General features: G+C 35.7%; 1 protein-coding gene and 1 long non-coding RNA gene across 3 annotated transcripts in view; one reads left to right on the top strand and one right to left on the bottom strand.

Moving 5' to 3' along the window:
• Positions 1-16630, top strand: part of stab1 (stabilin 1) — a 73409-nt gene extending 56779 nt beyond the window's left edge. The window contains exons 59-70 of one of the 2 annotated variants that reach the window (XR_015521338.1): positions 1719-1912; positions 1997-2141; positions 3307-3440; positions 5233-5398; positions 5817-5923; positions 6378-6497; positions 10129-10278; positions 10361-10474; positions 10640-10786; positions 12630-12734; positions 12849-13173; positions 16425-16630. Coding sequence is in view for 1 of the 2 variants with exons in the window: in NM_001195614.2 (NP_001182543.1) it covers positions 1719-1912; positions 1997-2141; positions 3307-3440; positions 5233-5398; positions 5817-5923; positions 6378-6497; positions 10129-10278; positions 10361-10474; positions 10640-10786; positions 12630-12734; positions 12849-12887 (1421 nt within the window). In the remaining variant the exon portion in view is untranslated. 2 annotated transcript variants of the gene reach the window in all.
• Positions 16309-18773, bottom strand: LOC147838446 (uncharacterized). Its single transcript, XR_015521728.1, has 2 exons — positions 18011-18773; positions 16309-17958 (listed from the first exon to the last, which is right to left on the bottom strand). It is a non-coding gene; the product is annotated as an uncharacterized LOC147838446 (long non-coding RNA).
• Between the last annotated feature and the right edge of the window lie 2000 nt (positions 18774-20773).

The following is a 20773-nucleotide window of genomic DNA, read 5'->3' as shown; positions in this document are numbered from 1 at the left end:
CTGGGTTGTGGAGCCAATTGTCTCCGTTTTCGGCTCATGTTTGAATTGGCAAAGACATCAAAGTATTTGGGATATCTCACGCCTTATACGATCATCACAAATACTGCAGAAGACCTACTGGAACATGCATGGACCCAAGATTCTCACAGAAATCAGTCAAGTTTGATGAAGGTCAAAATCATGGTTTGGGGTTACATTCAGTATGAGGGCATATGAGAGATCTAGATGGCAACATCAACAGCCTGAGGCATCAAAACATTTGTGCCGCCCATTACATTACAAACCACAGGAGAGGGCAAATTCTTCAGCAGGATAGTGCTCCTCCTCTTACTTCAGCCTCCACAACAAAGTTCCTGAAAGTAAAAAAAAAAGTCAAGGTGCTCCAGGATTGGCCAGCCCAGTCACCAGACATGAACACTATTGAGCACGTCTGGGGTAAGATGAAGCAGGAGGCATTGAAGATGAATCCAAAGAATCTCAATGAACTTCGGGAGTCCTGCAGGAACGCTTTCTTTGCCATTCCAGATGCCTTTATTAATAAGATTTTAAGTCATTGCAGAGATGTATGGATGCAGTCGTCCGAGCTCATGGGAGTCATACACAATATACATTCTTTTTCCACTGCGCCATGACTTTATATTCTGAAATGTACATTATTTCTGTTAAGTGACAAGACTTTGTCTAAGCAAATCAGACTTTACTGTCCTAATTAAATCATTAAAAATCAAGACATGAACATATTTTATTTTGGTAAAATAAGTGTAATCTTGAGGCCTTTGTCTTTCATATGAGCCACTTCCGATAGCAAATGACCAACTAATATATTAATAGAACTATACAACTAATCAATATAATATATTTGTAATAAATACAGTAATTTTTAGAAATTTATATAGTAAATCAGAAATTTTTGGTTGTTTCACCAAATGTTTGGTGTTATATATAATTAATTATATATAAATAATATATTATTTTTGAGCCTTGGGAATTCTTGAGCAAATTTATCTTGATTTAGTAATATTCAGATATTTCTCAATTAAATCTGACTTCTTTTTTGGTTGTATTACCAAAAGTTGAGTAAATATTTTTGTGTTTTTTCAAATTTACTTTATTTTATTTTTTATTTTTGTATTTTGACATTTATTGGTTGTTTTAAGCAAAAACATACTAAAGTACACATTAAATGGACTTAAATCGTAAATATCTTAAAGCAATTTTTCTTTTCAAGTGAATGTTTTCTTTAGTAATTTTTTTATGTTTATATTTACAAACAACACTCAATAATTAAAGTGCTGTATACATTTTCAGTCTTATTGTAAATTATTTCCAATAAAAACAATCAAATCTGGTGTTACATTTATGTGAATTGTTATTTACAGGGTTAGTTCACCCAAAATTTCAATTCTGCTCATCCTTTAATTGTTTCATAACCTTTGTGAATTTCTTCCTTCTGTTCAACACTGAAGAAAATATTTTGAAAAATGTTGTAAAACTGTAATCGTTGACTTCCAAAATATTTGGAAGTCAACGGTTACAGGTGTCCAACATTCTTCAAAATATCTTGTTTTGGGTTTAATAGAAGAAAGAATCTTATAAAGGTTTTGAACCGCTTAAAGAAGAATACATTTTCTTTTCTTTTTCTTATTTTGGCTGAACTCTGGCTTTAATTTTACACATTCACCAGAAGAATTCATAGAAATCACATTTTGTTTTTGCAGCTCCGGATCTTTGCAGTGAATATAACGGAGGTTGCCATGAAGAAGCCGACTGTATGCAGTCAGGTATCAACATTACCTGTTCCTGTCAGACGGGATACTCCGGAGACGGACATGTTTGCGAGCCTATTAACCGCTGTGTAGAGGAGGCAAATGGCGGCTGCAGCGATTTCGCAGACTGTATTTTCACCGGACCCGTATGTCAAACATTATTATTTCTTTGTTATAATCAAGCGAACGTTTTTATGCATAAATGTTTAACACATTGTAACCTACGACAGAACGAGCGGCGCTGTCAGTGTCTCGATGGCTATGTGGGAAATGGAGTCCAGTGTTTGGAGAAAGTGGTTCCTCCTGTTGATCGATGCCTGGAGGATAACGGCGGCTGCGACCCAAAGGCGATATGCAGAGACCTTCATTTCCACAGTACTCACTTGCTAATATAATTAACTCTTTAATTATGCCCTAATATTAGCGTTATTAATATTAAAGCGTTAATAGCAAGTCACCACAAGACAATTGGGAAAACGAATAACTAAAACATTTTGACTCAGTTGCTTGATTGGACTGACAATTGGAACCATTTTTATATTACAATTAATTTCTTTAACATGACAAAAAATTTGCACAATAAAAAATGCTGGGTTATTTCAATCCAGTCCCAATTCTGGGTATAATCTGAACTAAACCAACTGTGGACTTATTTTCAGAATTAAACTAATAGGATTGAAATGAATCCAATGTTTTTGCCAGTAGTGGGATGCGACTCAACCGTGTAAAACATATACCAGAGTAGTTGCCACTTCATCCTGCTGTGGTGATCCCTGATAAGTCGAAAGAAAATTAATAAATAAATGAATGTTTAATCCAATGTTTGATTTAGTCCAAATTTTACCCAAGTTGGGTTTAATTAACCCAGCATTTATTAGAGTGTGGCATTATCAACTTTATTATGTATTATTCATTCATTCGTTTTCCTTCGGCTTAGTCTCTGAATTCATCAGGTGTCGCCACAGCGGAATAAACCGCCAACTTATCCAGCATATGTTTTTCAAAGCGGATGCCTTTCCAGCTGCGGCTCAGTAATGGGAAACACCCATACACTGCGTACAATTTAGTTTATTCAATTCACCTATAGCACATGTCTTTGGAAAACTTTAGCACCCAGAGGAAACCCATGCGAACACTGGGAAAACATGCAAACTCCACACAGAAATGGCAACTGGGATTCAAACCAGCGACCTTCTTGCTGTGAGGCGACAGTGCTACCACTAAGCCACCGTGTTGCCTTATTATGCATTAGTTTGGATAGGATTGGATTTCCAAAACTAATTCAAACATAGATAGGATATTTTTATTTTCCTTGTTGTGTCTTTCCTTAAAAAAGACGTTCACAATGATATAGAAATAATATATATCTTTACCTTTAATTGACAGATAAAATGTGGCATAATAAAAACTTCAAATTTGACTCTGGATGTTTTATTTCCCTAAAATTTTTATTTTTAAATCCCAAAAATCAGAATCAACATGAATGTTTTCCCTGTAGTGCCTTGCTGTAACAATAAAGGCTTTTGTTCTTCTGTTTCAGCGAAAACTGCAGGTGTTTTCCATCTGCGCTCACCTGAGGGAAAGTATAAAATGAACTTCACGCAAGCAAAGCAGGCTTGTGAAGCAGAGGGAGCCAATCTTGCCACGTTTTCCCAGCTCTCTGATGCCCAACAGGTGAATTTTGGTGAATTTGTGCTTTTAAAATGCAATTATTAAAGAGATAATTCAATATTAATTACTCATGCTCATATTGATTCAATCCTCTGAGACCTTCGTCCATCTTCTAAACACAAATTAAGATATTGTAGCTGAAATCAAAGATCTCTGTCATCCTCCATAAACAGCAATGGTCCTGAGACATTAAGAGGAGGAACCAAAACAATCGTCAGAACCGTCCCTGTGCATTGATTTTAAAATTTTCTGAATTTACGAGAATACTTTTGTGCGCCAAAAAAACTGCAAAAAAACGTTCCTTGCCTGTGTTGCCCATGTAAGATCAAGGTCTGAGTTTACTACGGGCAGAACTATGTATTGTCAGCAGCACAAAAACGTAAGCATAGAAACATGCTAACAACAAGGTATTTGTGCTAGAAACATGCTAACAACATGTTAATTCATGCCTGCTGCAAGCTGAAAATATTAATTCATGCTACTAAGCTAATCCCACCTATCAACATGCAAATTCATACTAGAAACATGCTATCAACATGTTAATTCATGCTAGCTGTAAACTGAAAATGCTAATTCATGCTAATAAGATAATCCCATCTACCAACATGCTAATTTATATTGTAAACATGCTAACAAGTGAATTCATTCTAAAAACATATTGGCAACATGTTAATTCATGCTAGCTTTGAGCTAAAAATGCTAATTCATGTTAATATGCTAATCCCACCTATCTATCAACATGGAAATGTATACTAGAAACATGCTAACCACAAGTTAATTCATACTAAAACATGTTGTTAGCAACATGTTAATTCATGCTAGCTGTGAGCTGAAAATGCTAATTCATTCTACACTGCTGAAAAATCCAGCTTAAACCAGCCTAGGCTGGTTGGCTGGTTTTAGCTTGTTGACCAGGCTGGTTTTAGAGTTGTTTAGGCCATTTCCAGCCTGGTCTTAGCTGGTCAGGCTGGAAAATGACCAGCTAAATCCAACTAAAACCAGCTGGACCAGCCATAGCTCTCATCTCCCAGCCTGACCACCTAAATGGCCAAAACCCCTCTAAAACCAGCCTGGTCAACCAGCTAAAACCAGCCAACCAGCCTAGGCTGGTTTAAGCTGGATTTTTCAGTAGGGTAATAAGATAATCCCATCTATCAACATGCTAGTTCGTGCTAAAAACATGCTAACAAGAAGTTAATTCATACTAAAACATGTTAGCAAAATGTTAATTAATGCCAGCTGCAAACTGATAATATTAGTTCATGCTAATAAGCTAATCTTATCTATCAACATGCTAATCTATACTAAAAACATGCTAGCAGCTTGTTAATTCATGCTAGCTGTGAGCTGAAAATGCTAATTCTTGTTAATAAGCTAATACCATCTATCCATCCATCCATCCATCCATCCATATCTAACCATCTATGTATTCATACTTTTTTAAACTAAACAAATTACTGCCAACAGGCTTTCTCAAACCACTATCACAGTCTTCAAGTGTTCTTGGAGCTTCATATGATTACATTTGAAACTCTAAAGATATATAGAATGGTTTGACATTGAATGAAGGTCCTTTACTGGACTTTGAACATCTCTGGGCTCTTGCTGTCTATGGAGGATGAGGGAGCTCTCAGATTTCATCTGAAATATTTTACTTTGTGTTCTGGAGATGAGAAAAAGTTTTTTGAGGTTTCTTAATTGGAACCATTTCAAGATTGAGTAATTAATAACAGAATAATTTTAATTGTAATTAATTTTTGGGTGGTTTTTTTTTTTTTTTTGGTATCCGTTGCAGTTAGGAATGCACCTGTGTGTGGCCGGATGGATGGACGGGGAGAAAGCAGGCTATCCGATCCGCTTTCCTTCAGCTAAATGCGGTGATAATCATGTCGGTATTGTGGTGTACAAAGATCCAGTCAACTCCAGTTGGCCGTACGATGCGTACTGCTACAGGATGAATGGTATGACTGTGTGAAAATGTACTTAAAGGGATAGTTCACTCAATAATTCTGTCATCATTTACTCACATTTCACCTGTTCTGAATATCACTGTTTTGTTAAATGCAAAAGAAGATATTGCTGGTTGTTGGGTCTCATTGACAGAAGTTGATGGGATCCAGCAACCAGGATTCTTCAAAATATCTTCTTTTGTGTTCAACAGAACACCCTTATAAATGTGTTAACTATATAAGGGAGAATAATGATGACGTAATTTTAATGTTTGGGTAAACTAACCCTTTAAATATCTAAAAAAAAAACTTTCTGTAAAATTGCTTTTTAGGGTGAATAAATTTTTTTTGGGTGAAGTAACATATTTTTGGGTGAACTAACACTTTAAATACAAGACAAAAATGCCATTTATTCTTTTGTCTTATACAGAGGTGGCTTGTGAATGTGGAGCTGGATATGTTGGGAGCGGGGCATTTTGTAATGGAGACCTGGCTTCGGTTGTTGCCACAACTTCCAATTTTTCTGTGTTTTACACGGTAAGTTTAATGTCAGTACACCAAAAACAAATTGACTGGTCTTTTTGAGGGGGAAAAGTGGAAGGTTATGGTATTTAATTAAAGATTATGAGGGTAAAATTGTTTTATACAAAATAGTAAAATACATAATTTATAACCAAAACTACTACATACATATAAAAATAAGAAGTTTTATAACAGGGAAATTTTGATTTCATGCCGACTTCAATTTTACATGTGGCCTGAACCCAGCATAACAGGATGGGAAGCAAGGCCACAGGAAAAAACAACAAAAAAATGATTACCAGCTGCAGTTTATTCTCAGAAATATGTTTGATTAACTAGAGGGGGGAAAACAAAGCAATGACAATCAACTGAAGTGATTTTTTTCTTAACTTAATTTTTGTCAATAGAAATTAAGTCTCATTCACAATTCAACCACAATCAAATCACACGTTCGTGCTTCCACCATTAGAATTTACTGAAGTACGCAGAGGATGGAGAGGACGGCAAGACCCTGCTGAAGGCCCTGTCTGACAAATCATTAAACATGACCATTTTTATACCCCAGAACAACGGATTTGGAGCAAACAAGGTGATTATCAATATAAACCCATGAATCATTCTCATTTTCAATTTTGTTTAGAAACCTCCCAGAAGGCACCTTGATGTTAAAATGATATCAAGCATGGTGTCAAATAAATGTTAAAAACATTGACACCCATTTGAGATCCTCATATTTCCCTTTTGACAACCAAAATAAAGGCAAAAGTAGCATTATCCGCTTGTTAAAGGTGCTATATGTGTGTTTTTGACTCTGCTAAAGCATAAAAAATGTCTGTTATGTGCTGGAACACTGTCTTTGTTTTGGTACTTTTAATCCACCCAATGCCAGCCCAGTTTAGCTAATTATATTTCAGCACTCCGGGTTGCCTTGGTGGAAAACAGCGCATTTCATTTATTCATTCAGAAAGGTTAGAGGTCATTTCTGACTAATGATGTCAGAATTTACCGATATTTTGGTATGGATGTGTGAATGGTCTTTTCCGACAAAAATCCCTAACGTTCTAGCCTGTGTGAACAGTGCTTTTTTGAATTTACCGGTAAAGTCATTCCTGTAATTTTCCCGATATTTGCTGGTATCACTGTGTAAAAGGGGCTTAAGTGTAGCATTACGCGAAGCGGCTTCCGAGTCTAAGCGCTCTTTCGAACTGTATGGGGAGACTCAACAAATGGTAATAATAAACATTTACAATGCAATGTAATACTTTCGAAAATCATGATCGCAATATATATGGAAAACAGCGCATTTCATTCATTCATTCAGAAAGGCTCTCAAAGCATGCGTTTGTGACGGAAATGTGACCTCTGGTGGACAGTAGCAGACTCCGAAATGAGACGCAGATTCAGAGTTCCACATGAGGTTATTAATTAGCAAATAAAATAAATATTACAAGCATAACCCTGTGTCCTAACAACATGCTACATGACGAGATTTGCAGGGATAAGAAATTTGGCTGTTTGCACCAATCGAAACACATCAGAAATTTAAACAGTCATTCAGAAGCACAGAATATGCACTCTCACGAAATGGTAGGGTTAATAATCTAATTAATACATATTAAACCTTTTTAACATCATTAGATGTAGCTGAATTACTGATATGTGTTTTATTTTGAGTCACAATTCAGAAGTTCAATTTCAAACAGTTTATTTTATGCACTAACTGATACTGCTTTAAGTATAGGGAAATAAATGTCAATTAAAATGACATTCAAACTCATAATGTTAGCATTTAACATTGAATTAGGCACATGAGGGGTACTTGAGGTGATCATTGTCAGTTTATCCTGTTGTTTAGCTGCAGAAAATAGAAGCCGTTTCTAATAAATCAATTCAAGGTGTTGGTTAGAGCAAAAAATGCTTTTAATATGGAAAATATTCCTTCTGTCACATGCCGCTGCTTTTATTTAGAACATGATTTAAATCAGCCTTTTGGCTCGATCCTCATACTCGCTCCTGTTGGTTATTAATCTGGCAACCTGTGCTTGCATTTGTTTTGATCCAGAAATGCAATGCCTAGTTCAACCACTGGGTGTCAAACTTACATACTGCACCTTTAAGAAAACACCCTAAGCAGCTTCAGGGTCCAAGAGCTCAATCAAACTGTATAGGGAGTCTCAACAAATCATAATAATAAACGTTTACAAAGCGATGTAATACTTTTGAAAATCACGATCGCAACATATATATCCATACCTAATATCAAATGGCCAAAAAGTAATTAATTTTTTTAATCAAAGATTGCTCAAATATTGATGTCTTTAATGCAGCAAGTCCAGAGACTGTCCTGTACATTATGATTTTATATAAAATTCACTTTAATGTGTGATATGACAAAAAAGTGGTCATAAACGAATATTTTCTCAATTCAAATCAGTAGCAGCTTGGACCCAGAAACAGTAATCCATAAGTCACGACTTAACAAGTGAATAATATATGAAAATACATCTGAAACATTCAATTCCAAAATTCAAATTTATAATGCACTTTGTATTGGTGGCTAACATTCTTATCAAAAAACCTTTAAACTATTAAATTGACGTCCATTTGAGATCCATACATAAGCCCCTTTTACACATACAGACCTTTCCTGAAAATTACCAGGAATTTTCTGGCAAAGGATCAAGTGTGAACAGACCCTTTTTTTAAAAAACAGTAAATTCGTTCTGGCAATCTTTCTGGAAAGAGAAGTTGTAACATTATCAGTAATTTGCAGGAATTCTGCGCTGTGTGAATGCAGAAGGAAAATTGCCAGAAAGCGGGTTGTAATTGTGAGACGTCTACTCCAACCAATCAAAACATTCTGACGCATTCACATCCGCACTGATTATGAAAATAAAAGCCTTTGAACATTTTTGCAGACACATTTAGCTGCTAGATGTTAGTCAGATAACGTTTTTTTATGTTCCTTCTTAATGCCAACTGTGTGAAGAACTATCGATCAAATGCTTATGACCTGTGTGCATGTGAAGCAGCAGGTGAGCGCCAGCACACACATATATTTTGTACGCCTCGACATGCGAAAGTGCTTCTCTATTTGTTTTCATCGAAGTTGTTCACAATAATGATCCATCCACAGAGTTTCTAATGTAGTCAATGTTTACAAATACAAGTGCAGCCGTTTAGAGGTCATTTCTGACTAATGATGTCAGAATTTACTGATATTTTGGTATGGATGTGTGAATGGTCTTTTCCGGCAAAAAATCCTAAATGTTCTAGCCTGTGTGAACAGCACTGTTATGAATTTACCGGTAAAGTCGTTCCTGTAATTTTCCCGATATTTGCCGGTATCACTGTGTAAAAGGGGCTTAAGTGTAGCATTACGCAAAATGGCTTCCGAGTCCAAGCGCTCTTTCGAACTGTATGGGGAGACTCAACAAATGTAATACTTTCGAAAATCATGATCGAAATATATATATATATATATATATATATATATATATATATGCCTAAATTCCAATGGCCAAAAGGTAATACATTTTTTATAGATTGTTAAAATATTGATGTTTGTGATGCAGCAAATCGTGTAAATAATGATATTATATAAAATTCACTTTAATGTGTGAAATTACTAAAAAGTGGTCATAAACAAATTTATTTTCTCAATTCAAGTGAGTAGCAGCTTAGACCGGGAAACAGTATTTCATACGTCACGACTTAACAAGCGGATAATATATGAAAAGTCATCTGAAACATTCAATTTCAAAATTCTATTTTACAATGTATGCAAATTACCTTGATGTCAAAATGACGTCTAATTGACATCTAACACTGGCGTCAAAAAAACGTAAAAAAATTGACGTCCATTTGAGATCCACGATTGAATTCCCTGTTGAACACCAAAACAAATACACAAGAAGCATTGTAATATATGAAAATTAGTATTCATCTATAAGCTTCGATTTTGAATTTTAAATTTACTCTGGAATTTGTACCAATGGATGCAAACTACCCTGATGTCAAAATCACGTCAAATTGACGTCTAACATTGGCGTCAATTTTTTTTTTAAAACAATGACATCTGTGTTTTTTGACTAGATGTTAGGAGTCAATTCAAAACATCAAATTGATTTCCATTTTGACATGTTTTTGTGTCCTTTTGAGTTTAAGAGGACGCTCTTTCTTCGCTTGGCTTTGGATTTCCAGTTTGTTCCCTCTTTCAGACTTTATCGTGGAGAGATTTGCAGTATCATATCTCCAGCGTCAACAATATTCACTATTATGAGAACCTGAAGCACAACACTGCAATCCCGTCTCGCTTGGGCTCCAACCTCATCATAACCATTCCCTCCAATTCCAGCGGTCAGACTGAGGTAAACAAGCCTCCGCAGCTTCACACCACTCACGCAGCGTTTATACTGTCAGTCAAACTGTTTGCTCCGCTGGTTTCCACAGGACGCTCAACCTCAGAAGCTGGTGAATAAGAAGGTTATTTTGGCCTGGAACATTCCCGCCATCAATGGACTGATCCACGTCATTGATGGGCCTTTCAGAGCTCCACCTGTTCCGGTAAGTGGAGCACAATAGAGCATGTTCGAGAACCATTTTGGTATATGAATGTACGGGCAGAATCAATCCATCCATGGTCAGATCTACTACTTTAACAGCAGTAGAAGTCTATAGAGGAGTCTCTTTGTCAAAATCTACACCTCAGTAATATGTTTTGATTTGTAGGTTCCAGCAGTTCTTCCGATCACGCAGTCCAGCGGTGTTGCAGTGACCACTGTGCTGGTTGTCATAGCGATTGTTTGTATTGTTGCTGGACTGGCGTACTATGTCCTCAGGCACAAGAACGACGCCTTTCGTTTCCAGTATTTTAAAGTACGTTCACATAATCAAGCTTCAGGAGTTTATATAGATGCTTACTGCTGTATTTAGCATTCATTCCATCTATTTATCTCTCTTTACATCAACTGTCCATCCATCCATCCTTCTATTCATATCCATCCATCCATTTATATTTATCCATCTATCTAAGATTTATATCCATTCATCCATTTATATCCATTTATTCATCCATCTACTTCTTCCATCCATTTATCCAACATTTATATCCATCCATCCATTTACATCCATTCATGCATTAATATCCTTCTATTCATTTATATCCATCCATCCATCCGTACATTTGCATCCATTCAGCCATATTTATATCCATCTGTGCATTTATATCCATCCATTCATTCATTTATATCCATCCATTTGTTTAAAACATCCATCCATCCAATTATCCATACATTTACATCCATTCGTCCATTTATATCCATCCAATAATCCATCTATTTATATTCATCCATCCCTCCATCCATTTATATCCATCCATTTATTCATATATATATATTCATCCATCCATTTGTATCCATCTTCCATCCATTAAATGTATACATACATTTATATTCATCCATCCATCCATCCAGTTATCAATACATTTATATACACCTGTCCATTTATATCCATCCATTCATTTATATTCATTCATCCATCAATTCATCCATACTTTGAATCCATCTATCCATCCATCTATCCATCCATTCATTTATATTCATCCATCCATTTATATCCATTCATCTATTCCTCCATTTATGTCCATTCATCCATCCATCTGTCTATCTGTACATTTACATCCATCAATCCATCCATCCATCCATTTATCCATCCATCCATCCATCATCCAATTTATATCCATCTATCTATTCATCCATCCATCTATTTAAATACATTCATCCATCTATTTTAATTCATCCATTTGTTTGTATCCATTCATCCATTTATTTATATTCATCCATCTATCCGTACATTTACATCCAATCCGTACATTTATGTCCACCCATCCATCCATTTATATCCATTCATTCATATCCATTCATCCTTCCATCCATCCATTTATGTCCATCCATCCATTTATATCCATTCATTCATATATATTCATCCATTCATATATATTCATTCATTCATCTTTTTATCCATTTATATCCATCCATTTACATGATCCATCTATCCATTCATTTATTTTTATCCGTCCATTTGTATATATATAGTCATCCATCCATCTATCCATCCATTTATATCCATCCACCCATTCATTTATATTCATCCATCCATTTATATCATCCATCCACTTAGATGATATAAATGGATGGATGAATGGATGGATCTATCTATCCATACATTTATATCCATCCGTCCATTTATGTCCATCCTTCCTTCTCCATTCGTCAGTTTATATCCATCATCCATCCATTCATTTATATCCATCTATTCGTTTATATCAATTATATCCATCCATCCATTCGTTTACATTCATTCATTCATTTTTATTGATCCATCCATCTATTCATCCATTTATATCTATTCATTCCTCCATCCATTTAGATCATTCATCTATCCATACATTTATATCCATCCGTCCATTTATATCCATTATATATCTGTTTCTCTCCTTCTATCTCTCCTTCTATCTGTTTAACGCATCTATCTAATTGTTTATCTATTTATGTTTATTTCTTGTTTTCTTTCTCCAGTGTTTTGTCATCTTTATTTCTGATTCTCACACAGAAATGTAATATTTCAATCCTTGAAAACGCAATAAGTCATTGAGCCATTTCTAAGATGAATTAAACTTTGTAAAGCTACTGAAAGTAATGTCTTATTTATCATTTAACAGAATGATGATGAAGATGGGGCTTCTACAAAAGCTAGTGGAAACGCATTAGTATCCATCCCAAACCCTCTCTACAGCGGCTACAGGGCGTTTGCGGAACCATTTGGGGTAAAAACAGAAGAAGCATCTTTCTGTGTGCTTCTACATCCGAGTACCTGATGATTACTAATGCTCCAGCGCATTTATAGATGAGCCGTACTAATCCATATTTGTTTATTTCAGGATTCAGCAGCTACAGACACACCCAACCTCATCGACTAGCACAGACAGCAGCGTTAAACTCTCCCTTCATTTACCTGCAATCAGCTGACCGCTCTTAAAATAAAGGTTCTGTATTGGCATTGATGGTTCCGCGAAGAATCTTTATAAGCCATAACATCTTTCCATTTCCATGAGGTGTAAAAAGACTTTTTAGAATATTAAAATGTTACTTCATAAACATTTGATGTGTTTGATTGCAGATACTTCAGAGTGTTTAACTTCCACCCATTTATTTCTGCGTTTCACACATATTTTTGACTAAAAATGTTCTTTACATTAAGAAAAAGTGGTGTACTCACCCTCAAGTAGGTCCAAACCTTCACGAGTTTCTTTTTTTGCCTTCTGTTGAACACAAACAAGAAAATATTTTGATAATGCGTTAAGCAAGTGGCCATTAGCTGTTTTGATCCAACTTTTTTCATGCGCATTTTAAATTATCGCATGTAAAAAAGCTTAATGGAAACCCAAGATGTGCTTAATTTGTCAAAATCTGCATAAAAACAATGATGAAACAAATTTGCTGATTACTTTTCAGCATACACATAAAGAAGTCCAGTGATTTTGTTTTAACAGTTTATTTGATAATAAGAATAGCTTTTGTGTTAGAACCGGTGCATTATAGGACGGCGTTAATGGATGAATAGCAGACTGACAACTTTGTAAAAACTCTGAAATGATCATTCTAAAGTGGTTAGGTATTATTCAGTGTAAGAATTAGACATTGATGATTGGGGGGGGTCAACTTTTTCAGTAATGTTAGTTTGTGTAAAACATGCTTCAGTCATTTATTTATTTATTTTGAATTACATCTATTTCATTAATAAAAAGTATTTAAGTTTTCAGTGTTTTGAGGGATGGTTAGTATATTCTGACCTACAGCATCCTCTGATTACCTGTTTCAGACATTACTGTACACTGTAAAACCCAAAAAGTTAAGGTAACTAAAATTGCTTGAGGAAACCAAGTGCAACAAACCCTTTAAGTTCAAAAACTAATCCTAATGAGTACTGTGAACCTAATCCGTTTGAGTAAACAAAACAATTTGAGTACAGTAAAACCCGTTAAATAAAGAGAACTCAAACCAACTGAGTACTGCAAAACCTAATAAGTTAAGGCAACTCAAACCGTTTGAGGAAACCGATTAGTACAAACTATTTGAGTTAAAAAAACTAATCTAAATAAGTACTGTGAACTTACTCCATTTAAGTTGAAGTAATGAGATATTTAATTAACTCATTACCTTCAACACTGAGTTCAAAACTCTTTTCAAATGAGTGGAATTACCTTTCCGTCAATTTTGAGTTGAGAACTACACATTTCATTTGATAAAGTTGACTGTTGGGTTTTACAGGTAGGTCAAACTATACAAAACTAATTTGACTACTTTTAGTCCATATAAAGATACATGTTATATTTTCTGGCGTAGACTGCATGGTGCGATTATGCATTTGCAGTTGTATGAACCTTTATGGTGGCCAAATGTATGTTAATGTTATCTATTATTTTAATTAATGATATTATTAATTCAAATATAGATCTGAGTGAACTATTTCTCAGTACTAAAGGGCTGACCCCCTATAGATCTTGTTTTGATGTACTGCAGGGCGATCAAGCATTAATTAGCAAGGTCAATTCCCCCCAAACCCCCCTGTAATTCGCACCCTGGTATTATTACTTCCAAAAGGGTCTTGAGAGTCTCACGCCTTCAAATGCTAAATACGACTGCGTTCATTGCATTTTGTCTTCTGAAACACAAATATTTTATTATATAAATTTAAGAAAAGCCTACTGCTGTCCATTTAATTTTTCTTTTGATGTTTAGTGCCAGTTTATCAGCAAGTGACATTATTTTCTCTTTGTGTCATTGAATCTAGACAGTGCTTTATTCACAAATGTTTTATGTGATATTCCAACTTTGGATGGAAATATAGCATCATAGTATAGGGAAAATATATAATGGATGTCAATAGATACTAGTTTCCAACATCCTTTAAAATATCTTTTGTGTTCAGCAGAACAAAAGAAACTTAAACAGGTTCAAACAAGTGAAGGATGAGTACATTTTTAGATGAACTACAGTGCATCCGGAAAGTATTCATAGAGCTTCACTTTTACCACATTTTTATGTTACAGCCTTATTCCAAAATTGATTTAATTCATTTATTTCCTCAAAATTTTCCACACAAAACCCCATAATGACAATGTGAAAAAAGAGTTTTTGAAATTGTTGCAAATTTATTACAAATAAAAAACCTGAAAAATCCCATGTGCATAAATATTCACAGCCTTTGCTCAATACTTCATTGATGCACATTTGGCAGCAATTACAGACTCGAGTATTTTTTAATATGATGCCACAAGCTTGGCAAACCTGCCTTTGGGAATTTTTGCCCATTCCTCTTTGCAGTACCTCTCAAGCTCTATCAGGTTGGATGGGAAGCGACGCTGTACAGCCATTTTCAGATCTCTCCAAAGATGTTCAAGGTCTAGGCTTTGGCTGGACCACTCATGGACATTCACCGAGTTGTTGTGAAGCCACTCTGTTGATATTTTGGCAGTGTGCTTTGGGTCACTGTCCTGCTGGAAGATTAACCATCGCCCCAGTCTGAGGTCAAGAGGACTCTGAAGCAGGTTTTCATTCAGGATGTCTTCCAACATGCTTCACTGTAGGGAAGGTATTTGTCTGGTGATGAGCGGTGCCTTGTTTTCTCCAAACGTAGTGCCTGGCATTCACTCCAAAGGGTTTAATTTTAGTATTATCAAACCAAAGAATTTTGTTTCTTATGGTCTGAAAATCCTTCAGATGCCTTTTGGCAAACTCCAGGTGGGAAGTGGGTTCTGTCTGTCCACTCTACCATACAGGCCTGATTGGTGGATTGCTGCACAGATGGTTGTCCTTCTGTAAGGTTCTCCTCTCTCCACAGAGGAACGCTGAAGCTCAGAGAGAATGACCATTGGATTATTGATCACCTCCCTGACTAAGGCCCTTCTCCCCCAATCCTGGTGCTTCAAAACATCTTCCACTTATGGATGATGGAGGTCACTGTGCTCATTGGAACTTTCAGAGCAGCTGAAATTTTTTCTGTAACCTTCCCCAGCCTTGTGCCCTTAGACAATCCTTTCTCTGAGGTCTACAGACAATTCCTTTGACTTTATGCTTAGTTTGCGCTTTGACATGCACTGTCAACCCTGGGACCTTATGTAGACAGGTGTATGCCTTTTCAAATCATGTCCAATCAACTATATTTACCACAGGTGAACTCCAATTAAGCTGCTGAAACGTATCAAGAATGATCAGTGGAAACAGAATGTACCTGAGCTCAATTTACAGCTTCACAGCAAAGGCTGTCAATACTTCTGTACATGTGGCTTTTTTTAAGTTTTTTTTTTTTTTTATAAATTTGCAACAATTAAAAAAAAATTCACATTGTCATTATGGGGTATTGTGTGTAGAATTTTGAGGAAATAAATACATTTATTCCATTTTGGAATAAGGCTGAAACAAAAAGAAAATGTAGAAAAAGTGAAGCGCTATAGTATGAATACTTTCCAGAGGCATTGTATCCCCTTAAGAACTGTTCTCCAAGTCCAAATGGATTCTTCTATGGCAATGCTGTGAAATAAAAAAAAAACTATCTTTTGAATCTTTATTTTTAAGAACATGTCTGGAGAAAGTGTCCTCGACACCTTTGTATATGGTCAAACCTACAAATAAAAGATCAGCCAAATTCAGTCTCTGACAACATCGGCTTACGGTGGTGTTTTCAGTTCAATAAATGTGCTAAGAACATTTGTTGCTTTACCTGTTGTTTCTGGAGGGGGTTTCCTTCTTGGCCAATCATAGAGGTAATCAACCGTTCAGGGACTCAAACCCGGGGTCTCATTAATGTCTCCACCTGCAAAACCTAATCCCAAACGTCTCATTGACATAATGGAAAGGTATTTTTGTGTTGCTCAGTCAGATTGCAGATGACTGAAGCATAACACAGGAGGGAGAACATTCCCTCGAGGACACAGACCACCTGTTCATAGCGCATTACAGGAAGACAACATCCTATCATTTGAGCCACAAAGGACTGCAAAATACTGAAACATTGGATTTATTTTTATTTTAGTTGGGAATTTCATCTGTTTTTTTCTTCAAATTTTAACTAAGAGAAACACCTTGTGTTTACATTTGGCAGCTTTTATTTTATTGACGCCAACTCTGTTAGTGTGGTTTGTTTTAGTAGCCTAAATGTAAACTCTGCAATCCAAACATTGTTGCGCACCAAAAAAGTGGACTGATAACAAAGGGTTTCAATCCCATTCAAAGCAAACTCTGTTGAAATTTGATAGAAATATGAATCCAACATGGATGAAACAAATCAAAGCAGACAAAAAACAGACATGTGACCATAAAAAGCATAGAAAGTTTGCTCATTGCAGGAGATATTCATATATTTGTGTGATGTTTTGAGTCCTTTACACCTTTTAAAAGCTCTTCATGAGTTCTCAATACTACTAAAGTGGTCCCTTGCTATAACATGGTTCACTTTTCTCTGCCTTGCAGTTTCTCGATTTTTTTTTTTTTTTGTGTAATCTAACATGCTTTTTTCTACAGAGCATTGTGTTCTGCTTTCTGATTAGTGCATTGTGTTCTGCATCCTGATTGGCTGTAGACCATTATCAGTCAATCTCCTCCATGTGTCTCCTGTACAGTACAGAATGAGTTCAGTGGAAACACCCAAAAGGCAGAGGAAGATGCTAACCATCGCACAAAAAGTTTAGCTTTTGGACACGCTAAAGAAAGGTAGAAGTTATACGGCTGTAGGGCGACATTACAGAATGAATAAATGAAATCAAATAGTTTTGATCTTTGGTTTCATTCTAAAATACTGGACTTATTTTTCCATGAAGGTTTGATTTTTGAGAGTGTTTAAACATGAGAGTAAAGTGTCAAAATATCTGAATGAGAAAAGTGTATAAAGTGTGTAGTAGGGGATTTACAGCCTTAAAACATCTAAAATAATTGTAAAAAATAAAGCGGACTACTTTGTGAATTTCGCCTATTGATTGATTGGCTCCTGTACTAGAAAGCGGGCTTTATTCACCATATAGCGATCGACAATTGGCTCCTGTACTAGAAGGCGGGCTTTATTCACCATATAGCGATCGACAATTGGCTCCTGTACTGGAAAGCGGGCTTTATTCGCCATATAGCGATCGATGATTGGCTCATGTACTAGAAGGCAGGTTTTATTCGCCATATAGCAATCGAGGATTGGCTCCTGTAGTAGAAGGCGTGCTTTATTCGCCATAGAGCAATCGAGGATTGGCTCCTGTACTAGAAGGCGGGGTTATTTGCCATATATCGATCGACTGTGTTCGACTGTGCTGTGTTCGCCTATTGCGGGATATTTTTAGAATGTAACTCCCGCGATTAACGAGGGACTAGCGCTGGGCGATTAGGCCTAAGATTAATTGAACATCTTAACTTGATTATGAATTATGAACAATTCTTTTATGTATTTATTTTGTTCCCTCATAATTCACTGACAGGTTTTGAACAGTAAATATGCTCACATTTTACAAGTGAGAGATTTTTGAATGAAGCATTACTTGATTTTAAAAATAATTGAAATAAACACAATCTATTATCTATGACTGTTTATTGAAGATCACTGCTGAACAACTGAAATTAAAACACACATTGCCTAAAACGCGGCTCTACGCATCACCCACCGTTGTCACCGCTACCAAACCAACCTATCACAAAGCTTGCGCAATGTGTTGATGTGACGTGTAGTTCCATATTTTTGAGAGATGTGTGGTTATGCGAAGGCTGCACCGGTCCGTGTGCTTGGCAGAAGTATAATATTAGAATAATATAATAAGTATAAATCATAATATAATAAGAATAAAATTAGCCTTAACAAAGCGGGGTCACGTGACTCCACACATGGTAGGGAAAGTAATTGAAAAAAATGACCTGAAAAAAATCGATGTCGACCACTGTGACCACGGTACATATACCCACACATCGTGTTTATCAAGCCTGATCTCTCAAGGAATGGTAACTATTTAATGTTTTGTCAGTTTAGTAGCTTATGAATTCATATGTGTTTTCAGTCTTATAAAAACGCACAATTTTTAAAAAAAGATGTGACACCAAACTCCACCCCTAAACACAGGGTAAATCGTACTACATTGTACGAATAAGATTGTGCAAATTCATATGAATTAGCCCCTAAATCATAAAGTTACAAATGAGAGCACACAGCTTTATTTTTTGGATGTTCTGTAGTTAATATATACCTTCTTTTTTCAGATACGAGTAGCGTATGTAACTTATATCTATTGAGACTTCTGGTTTCATTGTTTTCCAGTCATTTTTACAAGGTTTCTGCAGGTGTCACTAAGCTAAATTTAAGACTTTTTTAGACATTTTTAAAATCATTATAAATAAAATTTTAGACTTATGCAGGGCTAAATGCTAAGGAGATTTTTTTTAAAATATCTCAGTTGAAAAAGATTTTATCTTGACCTATAAAAAAATATTACAAATTAATACATTTATTTATACAATAATAATAAATTTCTTTTAGTAATTTTCAAATATATATGTTCACAAAGTCTATAACCCTTACCAAGAATAGAATAAAACATTGTCAATTACATCAGTCTACAATAAAAATAAAAAATATAGGTCAGCTCAGTATTCTCACCAGTAAATAAATGGAGAACTTTTATGCAAATGTTACTGTAAAGAAAGTAATTAAATGCTATATTTAAATAAAAAGTTAAACATTTTATGAGACGGATTGCTGTTAATTGTATGGGTCTGATTGGCCAGATTGGGTAGCATTACACGAACAAACAAAAACATTTCATTTAGGTAGGTTTAAGACTTTTTTAGGCCTCGAAGATACCCGGTTTTAGCCATACAAAACAGCTTGTTTTGCTGCTTGATGTCTTAAATTGATATTTTCTTAATTTTTATTGGTATTAAAACAAGTAGTTTTAACATTTAGTCATTTGTTATTCCTAGTCATTTAGGCAAATTATTGTGAAGTCCTAAAATAATTGCGGAAAATAGCCAAATACAGTGAACAAATACATTAATAAATGCTATGAACGCTTATTAAACCAAATGTATGATTAGTGCTTCAGACTGGACCAAATGAACCTTGAAGACTTTAGATTTTTGTTAAACAATATTTATAACAGATTTGAAACAAACACAAAAAGACTACAAAAATAGCATGTCTACTTGGAAAATAAATGTTAAAAAATACAGTCTAAAAGACAAGGTGAGCCGTGTAAGCCGAAATTGTGGAGAGGATTGTGGGTTTGATTAATTGCGGGAATGATCTGTTTGATTAATATCACTGCGGCGCTGCCTTGCAAATACTGTTGTAATAATTTATCCCATCAATCATTGGTGGTGAACGTGTTGGGCCTCATAGAGGAAGCTTCTTTCTTGTCAAACAAATACAGACCCTAAACACCTCTCACATCGATGAAATAAAACTGCTTCAGCAGTGCATTGAGGTGGCTAATCTGTGATTTGGGAAATATCCTGTGGGGTTTAGGACCCAGGGCTAATGGGGATTGCAGTAAATCCACAGCTGGGTCTTCCTCCACCATTCTTCCACTCGTTTCCCATCCCCCCCGTTTTCATCGCGCTCTTCCGCAACAAAGCAGCGCCACCCATCCCCACACCAGACACAGAGGCTTCTGGGTCACACAAAAGTGTCGTGTCACACCTTGCATTGTGTTTGCATTCAAATGCCTCAAACCCAGGCAAGATGGCGGGCGCTGCTCGTATGGGAGAGCTAACACGTGGGGAGGTGGTTGGGACAAAAACTTCACCTGTTGTTCAGTCAGCAAATATCAGCAAAATG

This window comes from Danio rerio, chromosome 22 (assembly GCF_052040795.2).
Source record: "Danio rerio strain M-AB ecotype USA chromosome 22, GRCz13ab, whole genome shotgun sequence".
NCBI lineage: Eukaryota > Metazoa > Chordata > Actinopteri > Cypriniformes > Danionidae > Danio > Danio rerio.
Note: the sequence above shows the minus strand (reverse complement) of the source record. Positions and strands in the feature narration are given on the sequence as shown.